Below are 27,531 nucleotides of genomic sequence, written 5' to 3'. Positions count from 1 at the left end.
AATAAATAAAACATAGAAATCTGAATTGGCTGAAAAAATTACACCATTTATCTTTTGATATTTCCATTTCTGACATCTAGAGGCAAACCTGATGCCAGAAACATCAGGGAAGAGATTGAGCAAGGAGGGATTCAAATTGAACTTATGACTCTGAAAGGCATTTTTAATCAGTTAGGTTCCAGTGTCCTGGCTTATATGAATGTAGGAATGCTATTCACCTCCTTTGTAAGAAAAATAAAAGTAGCCCACAGCAAAAACACCCTAAGGGGTTGTAATAAAAAGTCAAATACATTAAAAACAATAAGGATGGTAAAAAAAAAAAGAAAGAAAAGAAAAGAGTTTTATTGTCAGGAAATTGATTCCAGGGAAGTATACATTTTTTTTCTCAGGTAAAGGTTGATTTTGGTTGAACCTTCTGTCAGAAAAATTACAGTGGGATAATCTGCATTGGTGGGGGTAGGAAGTAATTTTTTTTATATATGTCTGAGTTGTGTTTGTACGTGTCTAGAACTCCCATTCATCACTTACTCTGCTGTGGGGATATATAGCCCTTTCAGCAGCCCTTCCCTAGGGCTGAACACTGCCCTGTGGCATGGAAATTGCAGTTCAGTGACAAAGCAAATGTGGAAGTAATAAAAAACTCAAGGTAATGCAATCCCTCTCTTGAGGAGCGCTGAGAAACACTGGGTCATCTGCAAAAGGGAGAGATTTGATGAGCACCCTCAGTTCTCACTGCCCTCAGAGATTTATTCTTATGACTTTTACTTCAGGTTATGGTCATTCTCTCTTCTCCACCACACTTTGGTTCCTCGCACGGACCCAGTGTACACCTTGCGAGTGCAAGTCCCTGTACAGTGTGAACAACCTTTTGTTGCCATTTCTAATATTTTCTTGCTGTATTTCTGTGTTGCAGATGTGGATGAATGCGCGTCAGATTCTCACCAGTGTAACCCCACCCAGATCTGCATAAATACTGAGGGGGGCTATACCTGTTCCTGCACTGAAGGCTACTGGCTGTTAGAAGGCCAGTGTTTAGGTAAAAACCCTGTGTGATGTGAGATTTGTGTATCTGTGTATGTGTACCCCTGAATAGCTGAAATAATGTCACTGGGCTTCTTTGTCAAGTACACGGTTAAACCTTCGGCTGCGTGGAAACCGATGTCTTTCATATTTGTAAGTGCCAACAGTATGCTTGGCAGAGAGGCTCCCTCATGGAACAAAAATGTAGATGTAAATGCCATATGACCAGCATCCATGTTACACGTGGGATTTTGATATTCCCAATCTGAAGGGTTCCCTTTCATATAAGATCAATCAGAGGCATGTATACAAAAAGATCTGTTCCCAAACAGATCTGTCCTTTCCACACCGTGACAGTCTGGACCTGAAGGGATCAGCATTTGACACCGAGAAACAGGCCAGTAAATCCCTGTTCAACCAACCCTTTTGCTTGGGGGTGGAGAAGAAAATTACCTCTGAACTAGGTGCCATTTCAGTAGCTTCCAAGCAGTTTTATTTTGATTTTATCGAGTTCCTTGCAGCAATGTCCTGTTCATCCTTTGAGCTCAGCCCTGTTGAAAAAACATCCCTCAACAAACAGCACGGGAAAACCTTCCAGCTCCCCTCTCCCCCAGGCCATTCCCCTCGCTTGACATGCCCATGGGATGACAAAGTAGACATTAATTTTAGGTACACAGATAGGACCTAGGAGATAGGATACAACTGGATTTTTTTTAAAGTTTGCTCTTTTTTTTCCCCCCCTCGGTGCAGGCTGTTTGCCTGCCAGCTCTGTGGAGCTGGACCGTCCTGTCACAACACCTCCGCTGGAAGGAGAACGGGCTTTCCCTGCCCATTCATCCCTGGAGCCTCTCCAGTTATTTTCCAACTTTCTCCTCCCAAGTACCAGTTCCAGTGAAGGACTGACTCACGGCTGCTTTCCTAACTACTGCAAACAGCTGCTGTGTAACTCACCTGGCAGGGACAGAGCTGAGCCTCGTCCAAGTGGGGTCTGCACAGCCACAGCTGCTTTGGGGAGTCACTCTCTCGTAGTTCCCCTGCAATATGAAGTCTCCAAGCCCCCTGCTCCTTAATCTCTGATAATTCTTCTCTTGGAGAAAAAAAAAGCTTGTGCTGGGGACTGTGCAGACATACGTGGTGGGGTGGGGTTGAGGAAGGGCAGGGAGCGGGATTCTGCTCTACACAGCCTTTTGTGTTACCCATTTACTTCTTCCAGTTACAGCCCAAATTTCAGGGTTGTATGCAGCGTTCAGGCTTTGGACATGGATCTAAAGTGCTTTACTACATGATGGATATACCAGAGAACTGAAGTGGCTGCTTTGCTGAACTGATTTGAGTATCTGTTTATGCCATTTAAAATAAGCAATAACATCCCAGTGTTGCCCACTTTAAGTTATTGTGGGGTGCATTATTACAAGGCAATGCAAAGAGCTAAAAGCAAATTGCATTTAGAGTCACTATATTTTTCCCTAAGTGTCAAAAATGTCTCAGTTTTCCATAGTCCATGGCCTTGGAGAAGTGATTTTTGCTGGCGTAAAGCAGTAGAAGACTATTTAATGTAATCAGAGGGCTGGGTTGGGTTTTTAGAGACAGGCTTTTATGGTGCACTGTTAGTAAATGACAGTTACAAAAAGCTACACTTCTATCTATTGTAATTATCTCAGTAAAGTTTATAGAGGAGGAGCCAGTACAGCAGTGTCCGCACGACCCACCCACAAGAAGCTCTGTAAAACTCCTTATCCGCAACATGACACACTCTTCAGATAACAGTCCTGCAAAAGCCAAAGCCTGTATTTAAAGCAATGCATTGTGTCAGTGAAATGGGATATTCATTTAGAATCATAGAATCACAGAATGGTTTGGGTTGGAAGGGACCTTAAAGATCATCTAGTTCCAACCCCCCTGCCATGGGCAGGGACACCCTCCGCTCGACTAGGTTGCCCAAATTTACTTAAAACTCACGTCAATCTTTGCACGATTTAGGCCGAGCCTATCACTGGTGTAAATACCATAGCTGACCCTGGCCTTTGGGTTATTTTGCTATTTAGAATGCAGTGGGAAATAAAAGCTAGTAAGTGTAAAACTGAGTGTCAGTGTCCTTGCTTTTTTACACAGAGAGAGTATTTCCAAGACTTTTGACATTTTCAGAATGGTTTCCTGAGACTTTCTATGGCAAAACTACCCCAGTGAGGCCAAGAACATAAACTTGAATTGCAGGATGTAGCTACTTATACAACAGATTCACAACATTGTTGTTTTTATGGTATTACCACATCATGTAAATGTTCAAGTTGTTCAAGAATTCAGTTTCCCAAAACATTCTTAATATTTAACACTAAAACAGGAAGCAACCAATTCAGCTAACAAATAATGAACTGCTGGAATTCATGCAGATATGTATATAGACATGTGAACCATGGGAAGAATACTGTCATTTTGATTTTCACATGCGTTGGAACCTACGGTGGGGGTCATTTCACCAAAGCTTGTGCCTTACTGCTTTGCTTGTTCTGGCAAACTGACTGGAGGTAATACACTTGGTTTTCTACTGCAGAAACTTAACTTCAAAGCTTTAAAAGTAGCCATTAAAAAAAGTCTTCATAAATCAAAAGCCAGTTGATACCAAAAGAAATGTAAAGCCTTGGAAAGGACAACTATCCCCGGCGTTTCATTCCAGTTCTTAGTCCAGGGGCAAAATTCTTCTAGCACTTAGCAGCATGCATACCTTACAGCATTTTCTTGTGCTTATAACTGTCAGTTGCATGTATCGCTAATGCTGCAATTCAGCCCAAACTGCTATTTTGGCAGTAAATTTACTGTTTACATTTTAGAGTCTATAACTTGTCAGACAAAATTTCATATAAAATGTGAATGTGACTATTTGGAAAAAAGTCCTTAAAGAATATCCTCTCTAAAAAAGAAGCATCTAGTAACAAATACTTCTCGCTTTTCTAGTGAGTAGCTTTGGTATATGTGGAGGTCAAAGTTTTCTATCTTGATTCTGACAAAACTTTGCTACGATGTTGGCTGTGCTTGTGATGACGGGCTGTGCCAGCTATGAGGTATGCTTCGAAGTAACTGCTGAAAGGGACTGACTCTGGGCTTCCTCATGGCATCGCATGAAGTTTAACATCACAGCAAGGACAATCAGTTCATAGGACATACTGATAAATGTCAGCTGGATAAAAATACATTACTGCGTTCTTTTGGGTAGAGATGTAATTTAACTGTAACTCTGGGTCTGAACACCTGAAAGTGTGGTTGTTAGCTCTGTAACCAGGATGCTGTTAGTGGTACCGTTGACTCAGTGTGTTTGCTGCTTTGTATCTGTACGTGAAAATGCAGACCACTCTACGTTCCATCTTCCCCACCTGTAGATATAGATGAATGTCGCTACGGCTACTGCCAGCAGCTGTGTGCCAATGTGCCCGGTTCCTACTCCTGCACCTGCAACCCAGGCTTTACCCTTAACGACGACGGAAGATCATGCCAAGGTACTGTGTATGGTAAACCATGACTGAAATCTTTGGTCCCAACCCCTAAAATTTGCTTCGTTTTTAGAACACAAGTAACTTTCCCAGCATTGCTTTTGAAAGTGTTCATAAGCTTGTCAGCCAGAGATAATTCTGTAGCTTCACAGTACCTTGGAGGGGTACAGGGGCAATATGACCAGAGTATCAGGAGAAATATGCACAGAGGCCCAAGCCCCCTATAATAGAGATTTACTCAATTCATTTAAACTACAGACAGTTTAGTTACTGAAGTTACTTTTAAAATCTGAGGCTGTGTGATCCATCTGAAACAGAAAAACTCTGTCAGATCAGCAAATTATGTCTGAGTCTCCCAAGCTCCAGACTCGGGTCCTGAGCATTAGACCACCTTCTGCTGTGATGTGCTACCTGAATCAAAGTCAACACAAGCTCTTCATGAAGCCTTTCCCTGGCTAAGCAGGGAGCATCTTCCCACATGCTGCAGGAAATGGTGTGTGCTAATGATGTGAGGACTTTCCAGAAGCTGCTAATGTTCTAAAAAGGAGAAAAAAAAGGTTTTGTCATAGCCCTAGGTTTCCATAAGGACCGTTCCTCATTGCATTATCTTCCTCAGGTACATCCTGCTGCATTTTGTCTCAGGTCTGTTATGACAAAATCAGTTCAATGTTTTTAAAATTGCAGGATAAAAACAGAAGAATTTGTAATAAACATTTAATCCCCATCTTCCATGTTATTTTTTGATTGAAGACATTCCCAAAATGCTTCATTTCCACGCATGTTGCATTTCCAACATGCTATTTCCATGCATCAGCCTGAATCCCAATAAACAATACTGACTTGGTTATATTTTTTCAGAACAAATCATTCTGACTGTACAGCTAATCTCTTCAAAATGCTTTACAGTAATGAATTGAAAACAGAGTTTGGGGAGAAGTCACTGATGCATTGGGCATTGGTTTCCCATAGATGTGAACGAATGCACAAATGAAAATCCTTGCACTCAGACCTGCGTCAATACCTACGGCTCTTTTCTCTGCCGCTGTGAACCTGGCTACGAACTGGAAGCTGATGGAGTTAACTGCAGTGGTAACTGTCTTTAGTCATTTGTTGTTTTGGTTTCTTTAATTATATTAAGTTTTCTTCTTCCAATGTATTGTTTTGTACATGCTTTTTAAAAAGTTTTTTGCCTTGGTCCATGGTTAGCAGCAGGATAGCTGCAACTCATATGATCTCCTTTCCAGTTAAAGCATATAGCAAATATCCAGAAAAGCACAATGGAGGAGGGCTGCAAATGGTTTTAAAGAAATAAGCTAAATATTACAACAAAACATAAGACAACACATTCTAAATGCTGAACAGGAAGCTTTATTAGAGCAAATAAAACAAGGACTGTCCTAGAACATTCTTCCATGATTAAAGAAATACTATATATAAAGCACTTTTCCAGTTGTCTGTTGCATGCATGTATTCCTCTTGCTCTTACAACTCCACACTTCTGCCTGAAACCTTCCCCAGTTTCCCCTGTATGGCTCTGGCTACACTTCAGAAACAATATATGGTTTCTTAGTACAGCTATTGCTAATTTGTTCAGCACATAGCAGAAGAAACTGTGCTTATGTCACTGTACTTTTTCCTCTCTTGGTTATTTTTTTATTTTATTGTTTTATTTTAATTGAAGACAAAACTTATTTCTGTGCTTAATGTTCCCACAGCCTGATAAAATTAGAGAATCCAGCCAATATTTCTTGGAAGGAAAAAAACACTGGAAAATACTTGTTTTTAATTTACAGTAAACAGATGTAACATGCTGTTTCAGAGACAGAAGGCATGTGATATGCAGTATGTGTATAGATTAGTGTATCCAAAGCTGCTCTTCCCTGCAAAGCTCCTTATTATAAGGGAAAGAAGAAAGACTTCAATCTCTAAAGGGTCTTACGCATTTAACATTTAGAGCTGCAGCACCTAACTTAAGTTTTCTGCTTTCCAATGAAGTTTCTGCTTCTAAGTTAGACTCCCGCACCTTTTTACGTGCTCCTCAGCTAGTTGGGGGCCTGAACAAGTTAAGTTCAGTGCAATGCCACATAAACATTGCCAGTACAAAGTGGCAACAGAAGAGGTGGTTCTTGAGCCTCATTCAGGTCTGAGAGTTAAGCCAGCAAAGGGGACTTTCCATGACACAGATTTAGAGCAGAAAATCTATTCTTGATAATTCTGTGCAAGAAAATACTTGTCAAAGCAGGTCACATTTCTCTGAATGAGCTTTTTTTCACTTCACGAGCAATCACTAGACATTGCTGAGGCTCTCAAAGGGAATGCCTGGTTAAGGAGGACACTCCTATGAGACGCCCAGGATCCAGATGTACTTCAACAGCCGCTGGATTAGTCCATGGCCTAGCAGCCAGCTTAGCTTGAAGATGGGAGGCATCCTTGCCCCAATTCAAGGATACAGGCAGAGGTTTCAACCTGGCTTTCCCAACATTGGCATTATTTTCTAATCACGAAGGTTTTGCATGTGCATTAGATGCACTCTGAAATTCCTACCGTCTTGTCCCCTGCGGTTAGTCAGCAGGACGACAGAACTGTTTAGGAACTGCGAAGATGTGTCTGTCCTGTGTGGGCTCAGCAGCAATGTAGGACTCTCAGGGCTTTAAGTCCCTCCAGCACTTGACAGCAGCTGAGCACAGGTTATATGAATCCGATGTGCTGGAGCACTGGGCTAGGACACCTCAAGGGGGTGGGTGATATCTCCGTCCCTTTATGGAGTTGGCCCTTGGTCCATGTTTTGTCAGGAAGGTGTTTTTTTTCAATGAACTCACTGGGGCAAGTCAGCCAGTAACAGCACTATGTAGGTGTAGAGTTCCTTTTATCTCCCTTTTGATAATGTGGTTGCAGCCATAAAGCCACTTTAACATATTTGGACTTCAAATACTTTTCAGTCCATCTGCACAAAACACCAAAAATGAATAAATGGACTGAGCCCAATTTAGAAGAAAGGGAAATTCAGTCTGAAGAGTAAAAGTGATTTGCCTGGGAGAGTCAACATGTCAGAGCTGGGAATAAGAACTTGGGAGTTCCTGGCTGGGGCTCTGGCCTTTGTTTCGCTCTTCCCCTGACCAGGGAAATGAGGAAATGATTAACTGCAGGCTCCCTCTGTCTAGCGCCTTTGCATGTGTTTTCCCCTCAGTCAGCCATGCCTCCATGTGCAGCTCTGAAGTTCATCCTTCTCACTTGAGCACAGTTCTGCAGAATACAATGCCTGGTCAATTCATGAGTGCAAGGGGAAAAGAGCACAATTTCTGCTTTCAGTCAGAGATTTGACAGACTGCTTAGCTTCCTGGGTAACATCTGGGAGATGGCTGGGCCTTCCAGTAGGTCTGACCCAAGCTGGGATGAGCTCTGTAGTCTTGCTGGAATGCCTTGGAACTAACTGGCTAGAGGCTAAAAAACATAAAACAGCCGGGGCTGGCTGCAAGAGTTCTGCTGGGACCCATGTGGCCCTGGGAAGGGGAAGTTTGCTCTCCAGAAAAAATAAAAAAAAAAAAAAGAAAAGAAAACCACCGCCAAGTCTCTCCTTTCAAATTACAGTTGCAGCTTTGTTGTTGGAGTAGCTCTATCTCTGACGTAAAACAGAACTGAAAACATGGCCAACTGGTGACAGGTATTCAAAAAGAAAAATAAATAAATAAAAGCCATGCACTGTATTCAGCAGCAGCTTTGGTTTCCTTAGGAGAAAAATGTTTAACTGAGAACCTCTATAGCATTTTGCCAGGTTGCTGTGGAGCTCCAGGGAGCTGGAGGGTGCCAGCCTCCAGCTGGAGTGATGGGCACGTAGTCTGTATGGCCACCTGCCTGTGGGACTGCTCTTTTGACTGTAAAGCCAAAGACACTAAACTTTGTTTTACCACTGCAGACATGGACGAATGCAGCTTCTCAGAGTTCCTCTGCCAGCACGAATGTGTGAATGCGCCTGGTTCTTACTACTGTATCTGTCCTTCGGGCTACAACTTGCTTGACGATAGCAGAAGCTGCCAAGGTAAGAACATTCCTGCACTGATTAAAGCCCACAGAGACCAGAAAATAGGCCCTGTGTCTGGAAAGAGGTTTTCAAGAACTGAGATGCTTGGTCTTGGCATTGCACAGTGAAATACTCATAGGGGCCAATTATGTAATTCTGGTAAGAATGTCATCACGTCAATAGTCCCACTGAGGTCAACTGGTGTGTTGGTGTAAGACTTTACTGACTAGGAAACAGCTACACAGGAAAGCCCTCAGATGCTCTCGGCTCTGCTGCACATCTCTCTCTAGTTTTCCCATTCTCTAAAGTCAGACAGCTTGAGCGGCCAATTTCTTTTCTATTTTTGCAGCACTTAGCATATGGGAGCACTCCAATAAGCAGAAATGAATGGAATGAAAACTGATCTTAAAAGAGGGGTCAGTTATCCAAAGGCCACTGTGCATAATGCAAGAGTGTTATGAATTTTGGGGCAATTCCTTAAGATGGAAACTGGTTTGTAAGAGTGGTGTCTTGCACATTTTTTCCTGCTTTAGCCTTTCTCTTGTTTTTCGTGTTTTAGATATCAATGAATGTGAAAACAGAAATTTCACCTGCAATCCACAGCAAACGTGTTTCAATATCCCAGGAGAATATAAATGCTTAGACCCAGTAAGATGTGAGGAGCCTTATATCCAGATTAATGAGAAGTGAGTAACATACCCACAGCCACAGAAGCAAATTCTATCTGTGAAGCGTATCTAGAGTGAACCAAATAAGCTGCATTTTTACAACACAGCCATGAAGTGTGTCTAGAGAGCTATACATACATGCTGTTGCTGCATTTACCATTGGTAAGCTTTATAAACATAATAAATTGCAATTCCTTACCAGGTCACCAGGTGGGATATGATATGATATGATACTCAGATGTGTGGGAAGTTAGACTGGAAAAACACTTATCAGGGAGTACAGAAAACAGCAAGGTTTGCAATGTAATAAGAGACATTTACTTACATTGCTAACTGACTTCATATATGCTCAAATGCAGTCTGTTTATTAGTATGAGTATTTCCTGTAAATATTAACTAGCTTATGTCTGGGAAGTACTTTAAAACATTAGATAGTTATAGCAGGATACAAGTAGTTTTCTACTGCTTAAAGGTTAAAAGTGCTGAAAAGTCCACAGACTGATTTGCCTTGTCTGGAAATTGGGTATGTCTGAATGGGGCTGTTAGCACGGTTACTGTCTAAATTTGGAGTTATCTGAGCAAGCAAAAAAATAAAAAAAATCCCACATTTCTAAAAAGTGCCTGTTTCTTTTATGTAGGTACTTGCCTGGGGTTCAAAATATTTCAGCTCCAGACAGATCTCTATATATTGCAGCCCATAGTATTTCACCCATAGTGTTTGCACTAAACCCAATTACTTGAGATTGCTTGGTAGTATTTTATAGAAAGGCAAGAGATGAAGAATCAGCTTCTTTCCATTATATGTCTTTACATTGCTTTCTGAACTAGGGCAGCTGAGGAGTGGACACGTTCTCTTCTTCCAGTTCTGGGTTTATCTATCTGCAGAGGTGGTAGGGTCTTAAACTGGAAGCTGAAATATCTGAAGCCTTTGTATCTAAATACCCCAGAGCTCAACTATAGAGTCCTCGCAGATCATCTTGCACCAGAACCATTGATCTCTGAGCTTTGTATTTGGTGGCTTTGGCTTGTGTCTAGATGTGACTGCATTTAATTTGTGGCATATGTCTAGAAGTGGTCAGTATAAAAGCCAAGTGAATTCCTCACATCTGTGTTTTCTGTGGAAGGAATTGGATGTTTGTAATGCCAGGAGCCTTATTATGGGGGACATGCCAGATGAACTGTCTGAAATTGGTGTCAGTAGTGGAGGTTATAGAAAAAACAGGCAAAAAGACCCAAGTCTTTTCCAGTAAATTCCCCAACATGACTTTTATAAAGGGACGTCCTGCCTCACAACTTTATTAGAGTTCTCTGAAGAAATCAGCAGCATGTGGCTAGGGCACATGGGCTAATGCAGTCTGGGTTTCCAAAGGATTCTGGAAGGATCCTCACATAAGGTTATTATGGAAATTAAGCAGCCATAAGTAAGAGAGAAGTCTCTGGCACAGAAGAATAGGAGGTTGAAAGATAAAAAATAAATACAGTATGGTATTAAATTGCCAGCTTTCACAGTGAAGTTCTGCAGAGGTCTGAGCTGGACCTACTTTGTCAACATATTTGTAGCAACCTGGGAAAAAGGATAAACCATGAGATGGGCACAGTCTACAACAGTATCTGAGGACAGTAGAGAAAAGGGTGAGCAGAAAAGAATTGCAGAAGGAGCCTCGATGACTGTGCAATAAAAATGGCAGGTGAAATTCAGTGCAGATGAATGTAAAGTAAAAAGACAATCCAAAATTCACAAATTAAATAAAGAGCGCTGATCTGATCATAATCCGCCCAAACTGAGATGTGAGAGTTGTTATAGATAGTTCCATGCTCTTCAGTACTCACTAGAGGTCAGAAAAGCAATCTGAATTTGAGGTGTTAATAGGTAGAGAATATCCTTACAGCACGTGCCATTGTGTTCCCATATTTTCAAGACTGTGCGGTTCCTTCCCCTCCTCTCAAAAGAAATATAACTGGACAAAGGTTCATAAAGAGCAGTGAGGATGATTAAAAGTATGGAATAGCTTCCTTGTGAGAGACAACTACGTGAGGACTCTTGAGCCATGAAGAGGGTCAAATATGAAACCCTGCGTTCTGTGAGGAGGATGAGCAGGGCTTGCCTGGTCGCTCTCTTTCAACAGAAGAGTGGTGAGCATCAGACAAGTCAGCAAGGGGCAGTGCAGGGAGAGGTAAAGGGGGCTGTGGAGCTCCTGGCTCCACATGTGGGTGTAAGGGGAAGCTGGACAAGCTAATGGATAAGGAATGCATTAGGGGCTGATGAATATACAGAAGACATCTTTGTTTCAAGAACTTCCTGAGTCACAAATGATTGGAGGCTGTTGGTGGCAGTGTCAAACGCTTGGCTTGCTATCCCGCTCTTCCTTGGGGCTCTGCATTTGATGCTAGAGCTTTGGTTTGATCCAGGATGTCTCGCTGTATGTTTTCATGTAGTACATAAAAGAGTGTCAAACAAAGAATACAACATTTATGTAGCATCAGTGAAATGATCCAACAATTAACATTATTTTGGGGACAGTTCAGTTTAAATTACTACCAGAACAAACATGTACAGGGTATCCTACGCCTGCAGAACTGCTTTAAAGAAAGTACAGATTTTCGAGGAGACAAAGGATGCCAAGATATTTTGGCCTAGAAGACAAGAAAAAGAAGGCAAGGATATAGGTAGGCCAGAATAGCAGCACAGAGAATACTAAAAAGTGAGCAAAGTCATTACAAGTTTCATTGATTCTTTTAGCTGGTCAACCACATTATTTGTTTATTTATTTAGCTGTATTTGCATATAAAGAAACAAATATTACAGCAATTTGTAACCCCTGATGACAATCTTCTCTCTGACAATTAGCCGCTGCATGTGTCCAGCTGAAAACGCCGGTTGCAGAGATCAGCCATTCACCATCTTGTACAGAGTGATGGATATGGTGTCCGGGCGGTCTGTACCTTCTGACATCTTTCAGATGCAAGCAACAACTCGTTACCCTGGAGCCTATTATATCTTCCAAATCAAATCAGGGAACGAGGGCAGGGAATTTTACATGCGGGTAAGTCTGGTGCTTGTTGAGAGAAAACCCAGAGTATATTATTGTTAGCTGAATATTCTTCCAGTAGCAGAACTCAGTTTTTAATATCATTTAAACCTTCAGTATGAGGCATTTTTACATGCAGCCAGGCAGAGTGATGTGCTGATCTGCAGGGGCTGCTGGCTCTTTCAGGAAGGTAACCTACCTGAAGCAAACACGCTTGTTTTATAAGACATTAGTTTCAGGAAAGTCCAGGGCTGTAGCCATGTCTAAGAATAGCTCACATCTCCCATGCTCAGGAGGAATTGTCGTGCCAAACCTTATTTTATTTGATGGACGATCAGTACTTGTCACTGGAAGAGGCAATGTTTCTCATTTGTTTTATTAAACTCTTCACTGGAAAATGAAAAACCTGAAAACAAAAAAAGTAAGCAAGCCGCCCCCACCCCTTATCCCAAGAATTGACTTTCTGGGTTCTTTGCTTTTATTTGCTATGTATTTTTTTCACTAAGAACACACATTCTATGTAGACACTTTTAGAGAAAACACAACTACTTTTGGGGGGTTTTTAATCTGAATTTTCCTCAGAAGACATCTCTGTTCCCCAGTCACCTTCACTGCACCTCTGACACACAGGGGTGATGGGAAGTGTCTGCACAGAAGGAGGCACAGCCACCACGGATGGTGGCGTTCAGAAGGTTGATTTTTAACCTTAGGTAAAACTTGGCTTTGATATTCACACTGAGTGATGTTCAGTGGCTATTGCTGGTTCCCACACCTCACAGAAACTGGTGACGGATTTTGGTAGATTCCAATACACATTTCTCCCAAGAGCCTCAGATTCTCACTGTTAAAAAAGAAAATGTTTCAAAATTCCAAAGTGCCAAGCGGTCCAAGAATTATCATTTCCATCTCACAAGATCTTTCCTGTTGCAAAGTCATTGCTGATCCCACCGACCTTTTCCCCTCATCCTGGTCCATCCGCTAGACGCTAAGGCTCCAGCGACCAGCGTTGTTGCTCGAGTCTGCTAGTTCTCCTTGATTTATTTGTCACAAACCCATCCATTTGTCACCTAACCCACTCCGTTTGCCCAAGCTGTCCTGTTCTCTCCCTGGCAGCAGCACTGTTCCCCCATTCTCAGGTTGGTAGCCAGCAGGTGGTGCCCAGTCGTTGCTTTGGGAAGAGGAAGAGGGTGGTGGGGAACGGGAGGGAAGGGCAGGGAAGGGAAGAGCAGGGAAGGGCAGGGAAGGGCTGCCAGGGCAGGTCCGGGCCCCGGGACACTGTTCCCCGGGGGCTGGGGCGGCAGGGTCCACAGCCCAGCTCCTCCGCATGGCTTTGTCGGGCTTCTCTGATCAGAGATAACGCTCTATTTCGTGGTAAAACTGGTCCCGCTTTGTGTTTCTGCTGGAAAATAAATTGCACTTGGTTTTAACGTCAGAAGCTCTGATTTTCAAGTGATCATAACCCACTGTTCTGGCCAGATATTTCAAAGGTCTGCTTCCACTTACTAAAAGACATATTTTTCTAAAGTGCCTTCACATATTTAAAGCTCTCTTCAGAGGGTAAGGTTTTGCAATGTTAACATATGCAATTATACAACAAACCCTGATCCTGTTCACGTAGGAACATCTGTTCTCCAAGCTCTGTTAACATAACCTCTTCTTGGTGTTCTCTGCTTCAAAGTAACAGCGCTCTTTACATTAAACAAAATAATCTCTCTCACACACACAAAAAAGGTGTTACTGCTTGGGCATGCCCTAAATCCGTGTTTTCATCTTTTTCCATTTGGACAATAGCAAATTTCTATGTTCAATAACTCCTTTTATGTGCAGGGTTCCCAAAGGCTTTACAAACTGTAGAAGGTGGTAGTTCATACGAAATACTGAAACGGAGCCAAATGCTGAAATGAAGCTCTCTCTCCCCCATGAATTGCAGTAGCTTCCAACAATGAAGGAGAAAATAGTGTTATTTTGGCTGCTCAGAGACCATGGCCATAACGTGGTCTCACCTGTGATGATAGTTTTCAAGAGCTGTTTTTTTAAAATCTAACCTGTTTCCTCTTGGTTTGTGCACAGCAAACGGGACCGATCAGTGCTACTCTGGTGATGACCCGCCCCGTGAAGGGGCCCCGTACTATTCAGTTGGACTTGGAAATGATCACTGTTAACACTGTCATCAACTTCAGAGGAAGCTCTGTCATCCGGCTGAGGATATACGTATCACAGTACTCCTTCTAAACCTTGAGTTTGTGCCCTGGAAACACTAAAACAAAAGAGACGGTTCCTCCTCTGCAGAACTCTCTCCTCAGAAGCCAGTACGTATAGCAGCTCTAAACCAAACCAGTATTTCCACAGACCCGGTGACCTACGCCTACCTGAGGAGGGAGGCCTCTTCATGCACAGTCCCTACCAGGATGCAGACATCTGAAGATGAATCGTCAGCAGATCCCGTATGATTCTCTATGTGGTCATATATTTTAAGGACTCTCCTTTCCATTGTAAACACTTCTAGGGTATGAGTCTATGAAAGACTGTGAACCTTTGTAGCTCCAAGGCTGCTTAGCAAAAACCACCAAAGAAACTGAGGAAAAAGCTGGCTTTTGCAATCTTGCCTTTCTTTTTTTTTTTCATTACAAATGGAAAGCAGACAAACCAGCAGAAACAGAAACAAAAAGCGACCTATTGAAACAAGGGATCTCAGAAGTGCTGACTTACATTCCCAATTATCTCTGGAATTATCAGGCAGGCACTTTGTCTCAATTCACCCTGCATTTGTCCTAGTTTCACCTGTTTTTTCTTTGATTCTATTTTATAGTTAAAATCAATTGTAAATTCATTCCAAAATACACGTTGTATTATGTAATCTTCTTTCTAACAAAGTGTCACATGTTTGGGTTCCTTCCTGTATTAAATCTTTCTATATAACAGAGTTCATAGAAATCTATGACTGGTTGGTATGTTTTACAATGTTTAGGGTCTTAAGTTTATTTACACCCAGCCTCTTTGACACAGGCCTCCACTGCCAGAATAGTGTCAGACTTTAGAGCAGATGAGAATCAGAACTTTACTTTTCCCTGTTTCCCTGAGTACGGTAGTTGCAAACAGTTTGTAATGGTTGTAAGGTAGTCATACTAACTGTAGTTAAGGCTGCAACTAATCTCCTGTTCAAGGACCACTCAGCTGAGACCCGTCCAAATTCCTCCAGAAAAAATGAATTGTTCTGTTCACGCCCAGTCTCTCTCCTACATTCCTAACGTTGGAGAAAATAAGCTGAAGAGGACTTGGACCAGTCTTATTGTTCATGTCTCTGCCACAAAGCAGACCCCACTATACCAGTACCCAGACCTCAAACAATGGGATTGCACAGGTTCCATAGGCAATGTCTTCTCAGGTATAACTGCTGTAACCAATAGAAAGTTTCTCCTGAGGTCTAATCTGAATCTCCGCTGTTGTAATTTAAATCCATTGCTTTTTTGCCTACTTCTAGTAGAAACAGAGAACAGTTTATCTTCCCTTTACAGCAGTCTTTAACATGTCTGAAGACTGTTGTCATGTCTCCCCTCAGACTGTTCCTCTCTAGTCTAAACAAACCCAATTCTTTTGGTCTTTCCTCATACATCACATTTTCTGGACCTTTGATCATTCTTGTTGCTCTCATCTGGATTCTCTCCAGTTGGTTCACATCTTTCTTGAAGTGCAGTGCCCAAAACTGTGAAAAGAATTCCAGCTGAGGCCTCACAGTGCTAGGCTAAATCTATATATATATGTTTAGGAGTTTGAAAAAAAAAAAAAGATTGTATAGTTTGGAGGTATAATGCTTACCTTGTTGAAGCCACTGGCAGTTTGGTCTTTTATTTTAGTAGGGATGAGGATTCATATGTCTTGTTCTTAAATTTCTCCGAAGCAAGCTCTTTTGCTTCTTCCCACTGCTTTTTCCCTATTGGCTCATTTGCTCTCCAGCATCTCTAGGGCAGGAAAGATAACCTTTGCTTCATCTTTCTGAGGACTGGAAGTGCTTAATGCTACTTGGGAAAAGGAGTTTATGAAGCTTATAATGTGAGCAGGCTGGAGCAGAGTAGAAGTATTATGTGAGGTCTTCATTAAAGTGGAGTATTAAATGGGAGAATACAGGCTCAGAAAGTTATCACAACACAGACTGCATGACATAATCAGAAAATTGACTCTCTTGTTCCCAGTAAGCTTTGTGAGTTAGTCTGGAGTTGTTTTTCCTAAGCTTTAGTAGAGACTCTTCTCTTTTTACTTGTACTCAGCTTAAAGGAAGCTCTGATGCAATGGCTCACAGCAACGAAATGCTGAGTTGAGTGTGCTTTAGCAGCTTCCATTTCTTAATGGTTTAAAGTTTTGTTCATGCTGCTACAATGTCCTGGGATCCTGTGGCTCAGAGCTCTGTACACAGGCTGTCCTTTATTGTAAAAACAAAAAGGCTGGAGCCTGACTCCAGGGTTTAGTGGGCCAAGCTGAGGGCAGGAAGCCAATGAGTTTTTTGAGTAGCCGACTTGGAGGAGATAACTGTAGAGGAAATGTACAGAGAAATATCAGAAACAAGAATGTGTTTCCTGAGTGTATCACGGCTTATTGTATACCACAGTCTTGGAGGGAAAAATAGAGATGACCAGGAAGGAGGAATGCTGGTTTATAACCATGGGGCTAAACGTGCTTATACGTCCCAGATGATAGAAGTGAGATGTGGGAAACAAGCAGGCTCTGGTGGCCCAGGGAGCAGATAAGGGACAGGCAGGGTCTTGCATAAAACACATTAAACTCTTCACATGCTGCAAGTTTTCTCAGTGCTTAAAAGCCCCTTTTCCCCCCTTTTGTGCCCCTGTGTTATGGCTTCTTCATGTCCAGTTGAGGAGTCCTCTCTCTTCCTGCCATCACATCACCTTCTGGAGAGGAAGTGCACCGTTAGACATCAGACAGTTTCTCACTTCTGGGCTGTTCTCCCATGGCCCCCACATACCAACCTGATTTAACCCTAATTTAGAAACATCAAAACCCAGAGGAATTCCATAACAAAACACTTTGTTAAAAGAGTAAAGCTTGAATACTTGGTTTTAGCAGTGTCCAGCAAATACTCATAAAACAATATTACACTTTCTATATAAACATTCCGCGCCTTAAAAAAAAAGTGAAAAGTCTGGAAACAAAGGAATTCAGCCTCTTCTCAACTGCCATAACATCTTTCATCACTCACTATCACTCCAGCCAACTTTAACTTTGCCAAAATATATGCCAATCTCAAAATAATAAATTACTAGCAGTTTATAACATCTGAACTCTCCATTTCCTAGTCAGGGGTCTGTTTCCAATAGACCATCGCAGGCTCGTATATTACAGCAATTCTCACCAAATAAAAAAAGGACTATGCATCTCAGGTTTTTACAGCATGAAAGCTAAAAATGCAAACTTGCAACTCCTGTATACATATTCATGTTCTCCTTTGAGGCTGGGCCTCCCTAAAAGCAGACAGAATTCCAGGTCTGCTCAGAAAATGATTCTTTATTCTAACCTATTGCAGAGGATTTTCTAACAGAAAGAGTTTTACCATATGGTTAATAGACAATATTCTGGCCAGCACCAGATGAGGGCACTGACCCTGGTCTGGGTCTGGGTGGCTTCTCTCCAGCTCTGCTCTGACCTGGTCCTCACTCGGGGTGGAAGAGACGATCACTGGCTGAGCTGGGGAGGGACAGCTCTTTGCCTCTCCCGCCTGTTAGCTGTCATGTCTGTTTAAAGGAAGGTCCTCTGGAGAAAGATTGCCTCTCACTATGTGTTTGTACAGCACCCATTGCCAGTGTAATAATTGGAATAAAAGTAGACAAAAGCAGAAATGGCAGTAATTTTTGATACAGATCACAGTGATTGGGAAGGAAAATGTAATCTGATAAATGAACCAAGTGATTCATGCTAGTTGTGTTAGGTGCCAAAGGGAGAAGAATGGCAAGAGATGAATGGTCCAGTGCTGTACAGCTGAGCAGGTCCTATCATCTGGCTTATTTGACTTTTGAGATATTTTTAGGAGATTGCCTTTTTTTGACACAGACAACAAAATGTTATTTCACCTGAGTTTGCTGGATCCCACAGAATCACTTTTCAACTTGTGCTTCTCTGATAACAATAACTTTGTTGAGAATAGCTAAGCTTCTTTGAGTACCTGGTCACCCACCATCACCGAATGTAATGTCCAGGGCCATTCACATAGAGCTTTCTCCTTTTCCAGTTGGGGGCCTGTACTCATATTTACCTTTTTTTGGCTCAGTTTTTAGATGAGTTGACCTTTATTGTCTCATAAACATGGTATCAGCATCAGCAGAACTTACATATTCATTTTTCTCTGTCTAGAACAAGCAGAGCAATAGAATCAGTACAGTTTGTGGTCATTCAAGTTCTCCAGTCTGGTTTATTCACAGACTATGCTACTGAATATCTTCCGTAGCATGTAGCTGTACTAGAACCCAATGAAAATTTAATAGCACAAAGATGTTTAAAAAAAAAAAAAAGTAATAAAAGTATGCCCTAACATTATTCAAGCCTGACAGGCACTATTGTTAAAATAACTCTCTATCCTGGATGGACAAAACCCTCAGCTGGTGTTAATTTGCATGACTCTGCTGCTCTTTAACAGAAAGATAAAAGGTATCCTTAGGATCCTCCCTGTATGTGTATAAAGCACTGTGCGTGTACCTGTATGCAAGGAGAATTTACAGAAACTAAAACTAGTTGTGGTAGTGTGGCTCTGCATTTGGAAGTCAAAGAGTTCTAAGATAACACAGCACAAGCAAGTTGTGTTTCCTAATCTGACATGAGTGCAGACAAGTGATTTACACCCATCACATTTTGTTAAGTCTTTGAATCAATTCTGAATAGCTGAACCCCAAAGCAAGTGCCGTACATGAAGACTGAGGCTGCCGGTCATAACTAGACTTTGGGGGATTCTGCAGAAAGCTTGCCCAGAAAGGTGACCTGTGCTTTTACACCAAAAAGTGAATAATGATGCAATAACCTTGATGTAAGAATTCAGGAAAGTAGCTGGGAGGCAAAGGGATCTTTAGAAAACACTTCCACAACCTGAAATTCCTGAAATTCTCTCCTTCAATTCCCCCCTGTATCCCAGAATTCACTCATTCTCCCTTTTGAGTTTGTCCTGGACAAGTGATCTTATTATGGTCATGCACTGCAAGCACAAGCTGAGTGAGCTCCACTTCTCCTCTGGCACTACCTAACATTTTTCACTTTGCTTTTTGGAGATCAATTGTAGGCTATGTGTCTCTTCTAGGCTCTGACTGACCTCAGTTGCTTCTCTCATAGCCAAGGCAGACCCATTATTTCCCTGCCAGCTTCCTCTGCACCCATCACCTGCACAACAAGCTCTTCATGTGTTTCACTGGAAATGAAGGCACTGCTATTGGCTCATCTGCTACTTTTGTAAACGCCCCCCCTGCAAAGTCGGTAGGCACCCTTACAGCAAAGTATTAGGTCTGAATGGCTGAAGGTTGGACTTGATGATCTTAAAGGTCTTTTCCAACCTAAACAATTCGGATTCTAAGGGATTGCCCAGCCTGCTAGCAGAGGCTGGCTTCACGAAGAGGATTTAAAAAAAAGCCACAACCGCGCAGTTTTGAAGGCGACAGATGCTCTTTTAGATCCTGATGAATCACTTTTCTCCTGAAATTGTGTCTATGTCATGCTGGCTTGATAGTCTCAAGGCTTTTTAAGAACCCTGATAAGGACATGCTTATGCAATACATCCTTAGGCTTTTCACACCTGGGGTGAGGTTTTCCCAGTTTGCAGAGTATTTGGCGCAGTCAGAGAGAGTGCAATGTGATCATCACTATGCTGAAGTCAGTGATCGCTAACCACCTTACATCAGGTCTGGATTTAGCCCAGTTTTATTTTAAGTCTTGAATCTCAGTGTCAGTGGTATAAATGTAAACAGATATGTATTATTTTTAAAGTAGAGTTGAAAGATTGTTTCCAGTAAATAAACAGTAGTATGATTGCAGTATCTCTTTCTCTGTGGGAACTATATTTGGGTACTTTAAGATTTCCTGAGATATCCTTTGACACTTCAAAATTTCCTCTGGTATTTCAAGCCATTCATTGATGTGTTTCCATGAATAATTCCTCGCCCCTATTCTTCAAAGGCCAACTCAGGCACTTGACTCTACATATTTTTAAAACTTCAAGCTACACCCAAGCCTTTACAGAGTCATGGCTCATGCATCGTTCGTAGAAATCATTTCTCTCTGTAACCTATATGGGATTATGTTGACTTGCTTGAGATTCTGCAATGTTCAAAGTAATGCACATGCATGTGTTTTTCAAGACTGGGACCTTAGTCTGGAGATTGTTCATCAGCAACTTGCTGCAAATATTCTGTACTCAACATGGGCAATCATAGCTACAGAGGTTAGTTTTGACAAAATCCTCAAAACATATGCTGTTTCCTGCCTGCCTACACACAATGGAAACATAATTCAAAAGTGCAGCATCAGAGTTCTCCAGTATTCACCAGAAATTGCAGTTTTTTAAGAAATATTTTGGTCACTACACTCATTTTGTAGATTATGTGAAATGCAAACAAAGAGGCAGAAGGCCTGCCAAGATTACACAGACTTGTTATTCAAATCTGTATCCCAAAGAAAACCTGAATCTAGTTCATCATTTAAAAATATGCCTTTGGACTCTGATATCTGATGCCATTCAGGTAGGGAAGGGGGACAGAAAAACTGGCTCCTTCCAAAACAACAGTGACTGCTCTGCAGAGATCCTGGGGGTCCTACAGTGATCAGAAAGACCTATCAGCCCAAGTCTGCACCTCAGGTCAGTGAGGAAGGCACAAAACTCACAGAGGCATGTCCTCAGCTGGAGGAGAGATATCTTCATCGACTTCTTAATGATGTCAAGTGGAGATTTAGTTCATGTGTGTAAAATTTCTCACTGTGTTTATACATCTATGGAATATTTAAATTGACAGGACCAAGCTGTTGCCTACTACGTGCATCCTACCTGCAGCAAGCTCTAGCATATCTCTCTGCCATTCCCCAGGACTGTGCTCACTTACACAGAGTTACCCAGTCTGATCTGGTGTGAGTGATAGCATTTGGTTCACACCAGTGTAAAGTCATTCCCATAGATGAAAAAAGAGAATTATTGACGGATAAAATTACAACTGAACCAGAAAGTTAATAAAAAAGAGCTTGCTCATTAGTTAACCTTCAGTGCTTTGGTTATGATGTCATTGCAATGGACAAAAATAATCAACCAGAAACTGAAAATATTAAAAAGGAGATTATCTCCTTAGAAAGATACGTGCCCATGTAGCCTATAAATAGCTCTGGAATGAAGACATCCCACACAACATCTGGAAAAGGAAGAATTCACTCCTTGACCTCCAGCATGCTTGTCTCCCAGCAGCAGGATTAAGCACAGTTGATCCTTACCAGGATACAGACACAATGGCTGGCTGGTGGATGAGCCAAGGAAGAGGCAGGCATGGCCAGAGGCAAGGGAAAGACAAACCGAGATAATGTAAAAGGAACGCTCTCAGTCTGCAGGATCTCTGAGACAAGCCTCTTGTTGTATGAAGCGTTTTAGCTTTGCTTGAGCCTTTGAAAGACAGAAAAGTGCTAACAGTCAGTTTAATAAGAATAGGAGATCAGCATTCATGTGTTCGAATGCAGCATCAGTTTTCAAAAAAATCACCTTATACCAGCATTTTCTCCTGCAACCAGTACAGGTGCAGGGAGAAGGACTCGCTGCCCGGCCTCAACGGATGATCCACAGAACTTCTGCTTCTGCTTAAACAGTCATTTCCCTAACTCTTACTTGCAGGCTGTCCAGATTAATAAACATATTCAATTTTATAGTCTTCATTCTTTTCAGAAGAGGAATACTGTACTTTAAAATGGATGGTTTCAATGTCCCTCATCCTGCCCCTTTAACCTACAACCATTACTTCATTTGCAGCAGAAATGAGCTTTTAATTCTTGTATTGTTTTACAACTTGTGAGAAATTTACATTGAATATGCCAGTAGGGATTATTTTAAAGCTTTTTTAAAATAAAAAATATATTGCTAACAAAAAATATAAGTGAATTATAGTTTATTTTGATCATTGCCTGCATTAGTGGTGATCATATAAGATCATTGCAAGCATTCATGTCAGAATCATTTAATCCCTCTGGAAAGCAAGCTGAATGAGGATCATTCATACCGGTACACTTATTGGTCATAAATGCCAGTACCATCTATATAGTAGCAGAGAAAACTTCAAATACGAAACACAAATTAATTCTCAAGAGGCTAATTTTCTTTCACAGCTTTTACATTGTAAACTTGCCCATACTTGGAGGTACATGTGTGTATTTTATCTTCATTTCCTACTGGGTTTATGCATGATAAGGCTCAAATTAACAGTTTGTGTAATACTACTTTATCTGTACCAGGAGCATGATGTACCTGAGGTATTTCTTTCCCCCGCAACTCCACTGAAGGTTGCAGCAGGTCATTGCTTCTGATGGTGGGGATAGGTCCCTTGCCCGGTTCCCCCAAGCACCAGCCATGCTTTGCCCAGCACGTGTTCGGAGGGTGTATGGGAGGTGTACAGGCTGCATAGTGCAGCCTTGGAGGTGTTCCTGGAGGATGCCAGGAGATGAGCTCTCCTCCCAGCCTGATGCAGTGCTACTCTCCTCTCCCAGTTGCCCTGGGTCTGGCAGGCACAGCGTGGACTGGTGAAGGCAGGGGTTTGTGTACATGAGGCTATGGGCAGAATTTGGCTTAGCTCTGCAGAATAAACTTGTCTCCTTAAAAAGTAGTGTTAATATAATTTAGACTGAACTGCTTTCCTCATACATAAATATTAGTTAGCAACTAGTTCTCAGTCTCACCTGCACTGCATAGCTTGTGACTTTAGCACAAGAAAGGCTTTTCCATCCACACCATACTCAATGACCCATGCCTGATGGGGTTTGGCTGTTTCTTGACTGGATTTGTGTTTTGCAGGTGGAATGTTCTTATTTCAGTAAATTGCAAGGGCAGCCAAGCCTGGCTCTGGTTTGCTTTGTGGGAAATGAATGAACTTACGTCATACAGTTGCTCTCTCACATTCTCATCTCTCGAATAACTCATTGCAGAAGTGAGGTAGGTAATACGCCATTCACCGGGCTTGTGATGATTTGCAAGCCACTCAGAAAGCTGATAAAGATCTTTATAGCTGTTCTGAACTCAAAGGAACTGCTGGTGCTCATTTACAGTATCACAAGGACACGTCAGTTCCCTACACTAGCCTGCAAATGCATTAATTCTGAATCACATGCTCAAGAAAAATTACACTGAAAGAGGCACACATGCGAAGTGAAAGAGGAGAGGCCAAGTGCTGGAACGCTGGACTGTAAAATTTCAGGAGAAGCAGATGACTCTCTAGAACTGCTCAAAGAAAATGAAAAAGTAGGTCTGTGACCCAGGATCGAAGACTTCTGGTTCTTCAGTCCCCTCCGGCGTACTTTGGTAGAGTGGCCTGACTAGTGAAGCCACCGAACAGCTGGACTTTCTCCTCAATTTGGTGGAGATGGACACTTTAGGAAACAAAGTTGCTCAGATTTAGCTCTTGTCATACAGCTCAAATAGCCTACTCTGAGGTTTCCAGACCTGAGCCATCCTTCTTCAGCTGCTTACAGCCTGCTTTTCAGGTTGTTCTTATTACACATGCGGTCATGTTTGTTTTAGACAGGGTTTCACGCGGGATTCAATAGTGTGATCCCCTCCGCTGCTTTTTTCACAGTGCTAGACCAATCTGCTCTGACAGTACTCTCCCAGCCAAGGGTCTCTGTTCAGCCAGAGCTCTGTGGATGAGGCAACGATATCTCCGGAGCTGACTCACAAACATAGACAGGAGAAAGAGGTTGTACTTTCTCTTCTGTCAGTGCTGTCCAGCCAGCTGGTAAAGGACACTGTGTTGTTGGAGAGATGGGGTTTGGCTGGGCTGTAAAACTGATATCCTGCAGGGATTTAACCTCCTGCTGCACTTCCTTAAGGGTGAGCTATGAATTGTATTTCCTTGAGAGGTCCCACGGGCTGTACTCTGTGTACCAGAAGTCCTGCCTTCTCCTCCCCTCTCTGTTTTTAGTGGCACTGGTTACTCCTTGGGCCCACAAGTGCTGCTGAATGCTGTCAAACTGTCCTCTCTGTCAGCCTGCACAGAGCCACATTGGTGATGGAAAAAATGAGCTCTACATGGTTTTTCCAGGAAGCCGGATGGCAGCTCCCCATCTCATACAGGTGAACATTTTCTCACACCAGTAACTCATTAGGACAGCATGTGTGAACTCAGCTCATTCACACTGATGCAAGGGCTCATATTTTGTGCCACTGTTCGTAAGGACTGTCCCAAATGGCAGCTGATTGCTGATCTTTAATGTCATGTTTGCATTTCCATTTTTTCTCTTTCTCACCTGTGTTATTTTTCCTCTCCTGGGCTCTTGCACAGTTTAGTCACCATACTGTTATAGAATGATTGCCAACGCCCCCTAAAATCCAGTACCAAAATACAGCCTCCATCTGCCTGCTAATGAAAACCCTTGTCAGTCATGGGATTACCACATCAGTTTAACCAAGGGAGCAGCCGGTGCCTTGGATGAGAAATGTTCAGTTAGGTTTCCTAGGATCTTGAAGAACTAGTTCAATAAATCCTTGCTTGCTTGAATGAGTGCACCTTCCATCTCCCACCACATTTTTCATTATGTCACTTGGATACAAATGCACGTGTTTTTAATGTGAAGTTAATCCCCAAGGTGCAGTGAAATGATTAACCCTTCACCCTTGAATTCCTTGCTACCATATGATCTAGTTCTTATGGAGCTAAAAGTTAAAGCAATACTGACAGCTGAATATAATACTTGAGGCGAGTGGCTATTTGCTCACCATGGAAGGCCAGCCTTAGTCATACACATATGAACTTTTTGGCTTGGGGAGTATAGGTAAATAACATGGTTAAGCTACTGTGTCTTGCAAACAAATATATGTACCTACAGTTATTACTGTACAGTTATCCTGCTGACTCAGGATTCTTGAAAATAATCTGTCAAGAAAATACCACTGAGAATAAACATCCTGCAGTTCACAGCTGTTAAACTTTCTGTCAAAACACAGGTCTCTGAAGAGCTGCATGTTCTCCCCTCTCTGGATATTCATGCATATAACCAAACATGAGTTAAATATGCATAATCCCTTGCCTTGGGGTGAGAGTGCATCCTTTTTTCTGCCCTAAAATCTCTAGTTATATCAGCAAGGGTTGTGGCTGCAGCATGTTTGCTTCCCAGTGATGCTGAGAGCACTGGTGAGGAGCAGCCAATGCTACTGGCGAGCCTGCAAAGTGAAGGCCAGGAGGGTGGGCAGCAGGTTGGCTAGATATCGGTCTGTTTGTCTGGGAACATGGCCAAACACCCTGCAAATGGGTTAAACTGTTAAAATTAGGGCAGAGTGGGCTGGTAACCTCTGTTTCTCATTATGCTATTTCTTCACTGGTTTTAAGTGCCAAGCCAGACTGGCCTGTGTCTGCCTCCTTGCCTTTCGCTGAGGGATGAGCCCAAAACTTTAGCTAGAAGGTCAGCGTGTGCTCTCATTTTGAACCGAGCAATTTTAGATGGAGGAACAGCATTCCAGCTTCTGTAGGCAACCGGTCACTGGCTGCCATGGATGTTCTTCCCAGCTCCCTCATTTCCATGGGGCTGGCAGGCTTTAAAGTGTTGTGATTTCTGGGACAGCTTTTTTCCCTCACTTCCTTTAAGCAAAGTAAATGAAGTTTGGTTTGACCTGAAAATAGAAGGGGGGGGGGAAGAGAATTTTACAACTGTAAACAAATTATTTTTGTGCTTTACAAGGGGCCTGTTTCTTGACTCAGTCCCTTTCAGGAAAGCCCTTTTGTGTGTTGCCCTGGCTCTGTGCGTGGGTGACACCTGGCTGGCCCCTGCATCCTGGGGAGAAAAACATCTGCTCATCCTCGGGCAGGCCTGTGTCTCTTTTTGGGAGAGAAGCCAGCTCTGAGGCCCTGAGCGGACCCCAGAGAGACAATGGTGTGAAAACACAGGGCAGGGCAGCAGCACCTGGCCCTGAGGTCCCAAAAAATGGGAGAAAGGGGGCCGGGCAGATGTTTGGACATCTCCCATCCCTGGGTCAGCTGCTTGCTCTGCCCTTTGCTCGGGCAGGCAGGTACCCAGGCCCCCAGGAGACTGGGAGGACCTGGAGAGCTGCCTCTCATCACCTCTTCCATATTGAAAGAGGCATTTCTAGGGAGTGTCACAGGCAAGTGGGACTGGAGCAGTGTTTGGGGAGACACCCCAGAGAGACCCCAGGAGGTGGCACCATCGCAGCCTCGTGGGAGAGTGCCTCCTGGGGTGGCTGGGCTTCACATGGAGCATCCCCCAGGTATTGGGAAAGGGCTGCTCCTATGAGGTTTTCACTGGCCTGGGCAAGAGAGGAGAGAGAAAAACTGTGACGGTGTCCAGCTCCCCACAGCCCTGATGTCCTGCCCATCTCCGTACCGGCCTCGGCCGCATGGAGGTGCCTGATGCCTGGGGCTGGAGCTGCCCGGCTGCCCTGCTCCCTGGCTGGGTGTGCGTAGGGGTGGCTGGGCCCCCTCAGCCCCCAGCTTCCTGAGCTACCAAGGCTCCCTGCCAATTCCCTCCTTGCTTCCTTCATAAAGCAGGGACATAACAAAAATACAGACGTGCATTTAAGCGATTACATACATTTGGACCTCTTTTTCCAGCCCATTTCTAACTGCAGTGCTTAAAACCTACAGATTTTCACTGCTAGCTGGTCACAGCTATCATTCCTCAACATGCTTTTGAATCAGATGAACTAAAATAGTTGTGTGAGATCTGTTATGTCTCTGGCTTGTAAAACACACTGATTTCTTACTAGGTTACACTAATATTCCGTAACTCATTCTTAATATTATTCTTCAATAAAGCTCTGCGCAAACAATCTATCCCACAGGAGGAACTTCTGCCAGACCCCAGATGTCAAACACATTTGCTTCAAATACAGGAGTTCATGACCTTTTATGTTTGTTAATGTGACGCCATGGAAATTATTTATAATAAATAAGGGTATTACAGAGTCAGGTGCTCCATGGGGCCTTTTTCAGTGATACAACGGCCCTTCCTGAAACAGGTCTTTCCTGGTTTTTTTTTGTTTTGTTTGTTTTTTCCCCTAACAATAAAAGTTTGGGAACAATTTGAAACCCTGTTATTGAACTGAGTCCAGCTACTGCACTGAAAAGTAGACACGAACT

General features: G+C 42.7%; 1 protein-coding gene across 3 annotated transcripts in view; it reads left to right on the top strand.

The window, feature by feature from the left end:
* The window catches only part of FBLN5 (fibulin 5), a 49,264-nt gene extending 34,123 nt beyond the window's left edge, over positions 1–15,141 (top strand). For 2 of the 3 annotated variants that reach the window (XM_054827270.1, XM_054827272.1), the window contains exons 5-11: positions 914–1,036; positions 4,395–4,511; positions 5,475–5,594; positions 8,419–8,541; positions 9,083–9,209; positions 12,040–12,235; positions 14,291–15,141. In XM_054827270.1, coding sequence (XP_054683245.1) covers positions 914–1,036; positions 4,395–4,511; positions 5,475–5,594; positions 8,419–8,541; positions 9,083–9,209; positions 12,040–12,235; positions 14,291–14,452 — 968 coding nt within the window. In that variant the 3' untranslated portion in view covers positions 14,453–15,141. The remainder of the gene's footprint in view (positions 1–913; positions 1,037–4,394; positions 4,512–5,474; positions 5,595–8,418; positions 8,542–9,082; positions 9,210–12,039; positions 12,236–14,290) is intronic. The other variant, XM_054827271.1, reaches the window with a different exon arrangement.
* Positions 15,142–27,531: the final 12,390 nt, after the last annotated feature.

The sequence above is a fragment of the Grus americana genome, chromosome 5 (assembly GCF_028858705.1).
Source record: "Grus americana isolate bGruAme1 chromosome 5, bGruAme1.mat, whole genome shotgun sequence".
NCBI classification, from domain to species: domain Eukaryota; kingdom Metazoa; phylum Chordata; class Aves; order Gruiformes; family Gruidae; genus Grus; species Grus americana.
Note: the sequence above shows the minus strand (reverse complement) of the source record. Positions and strands in the feature narration are given on the sequence as shown.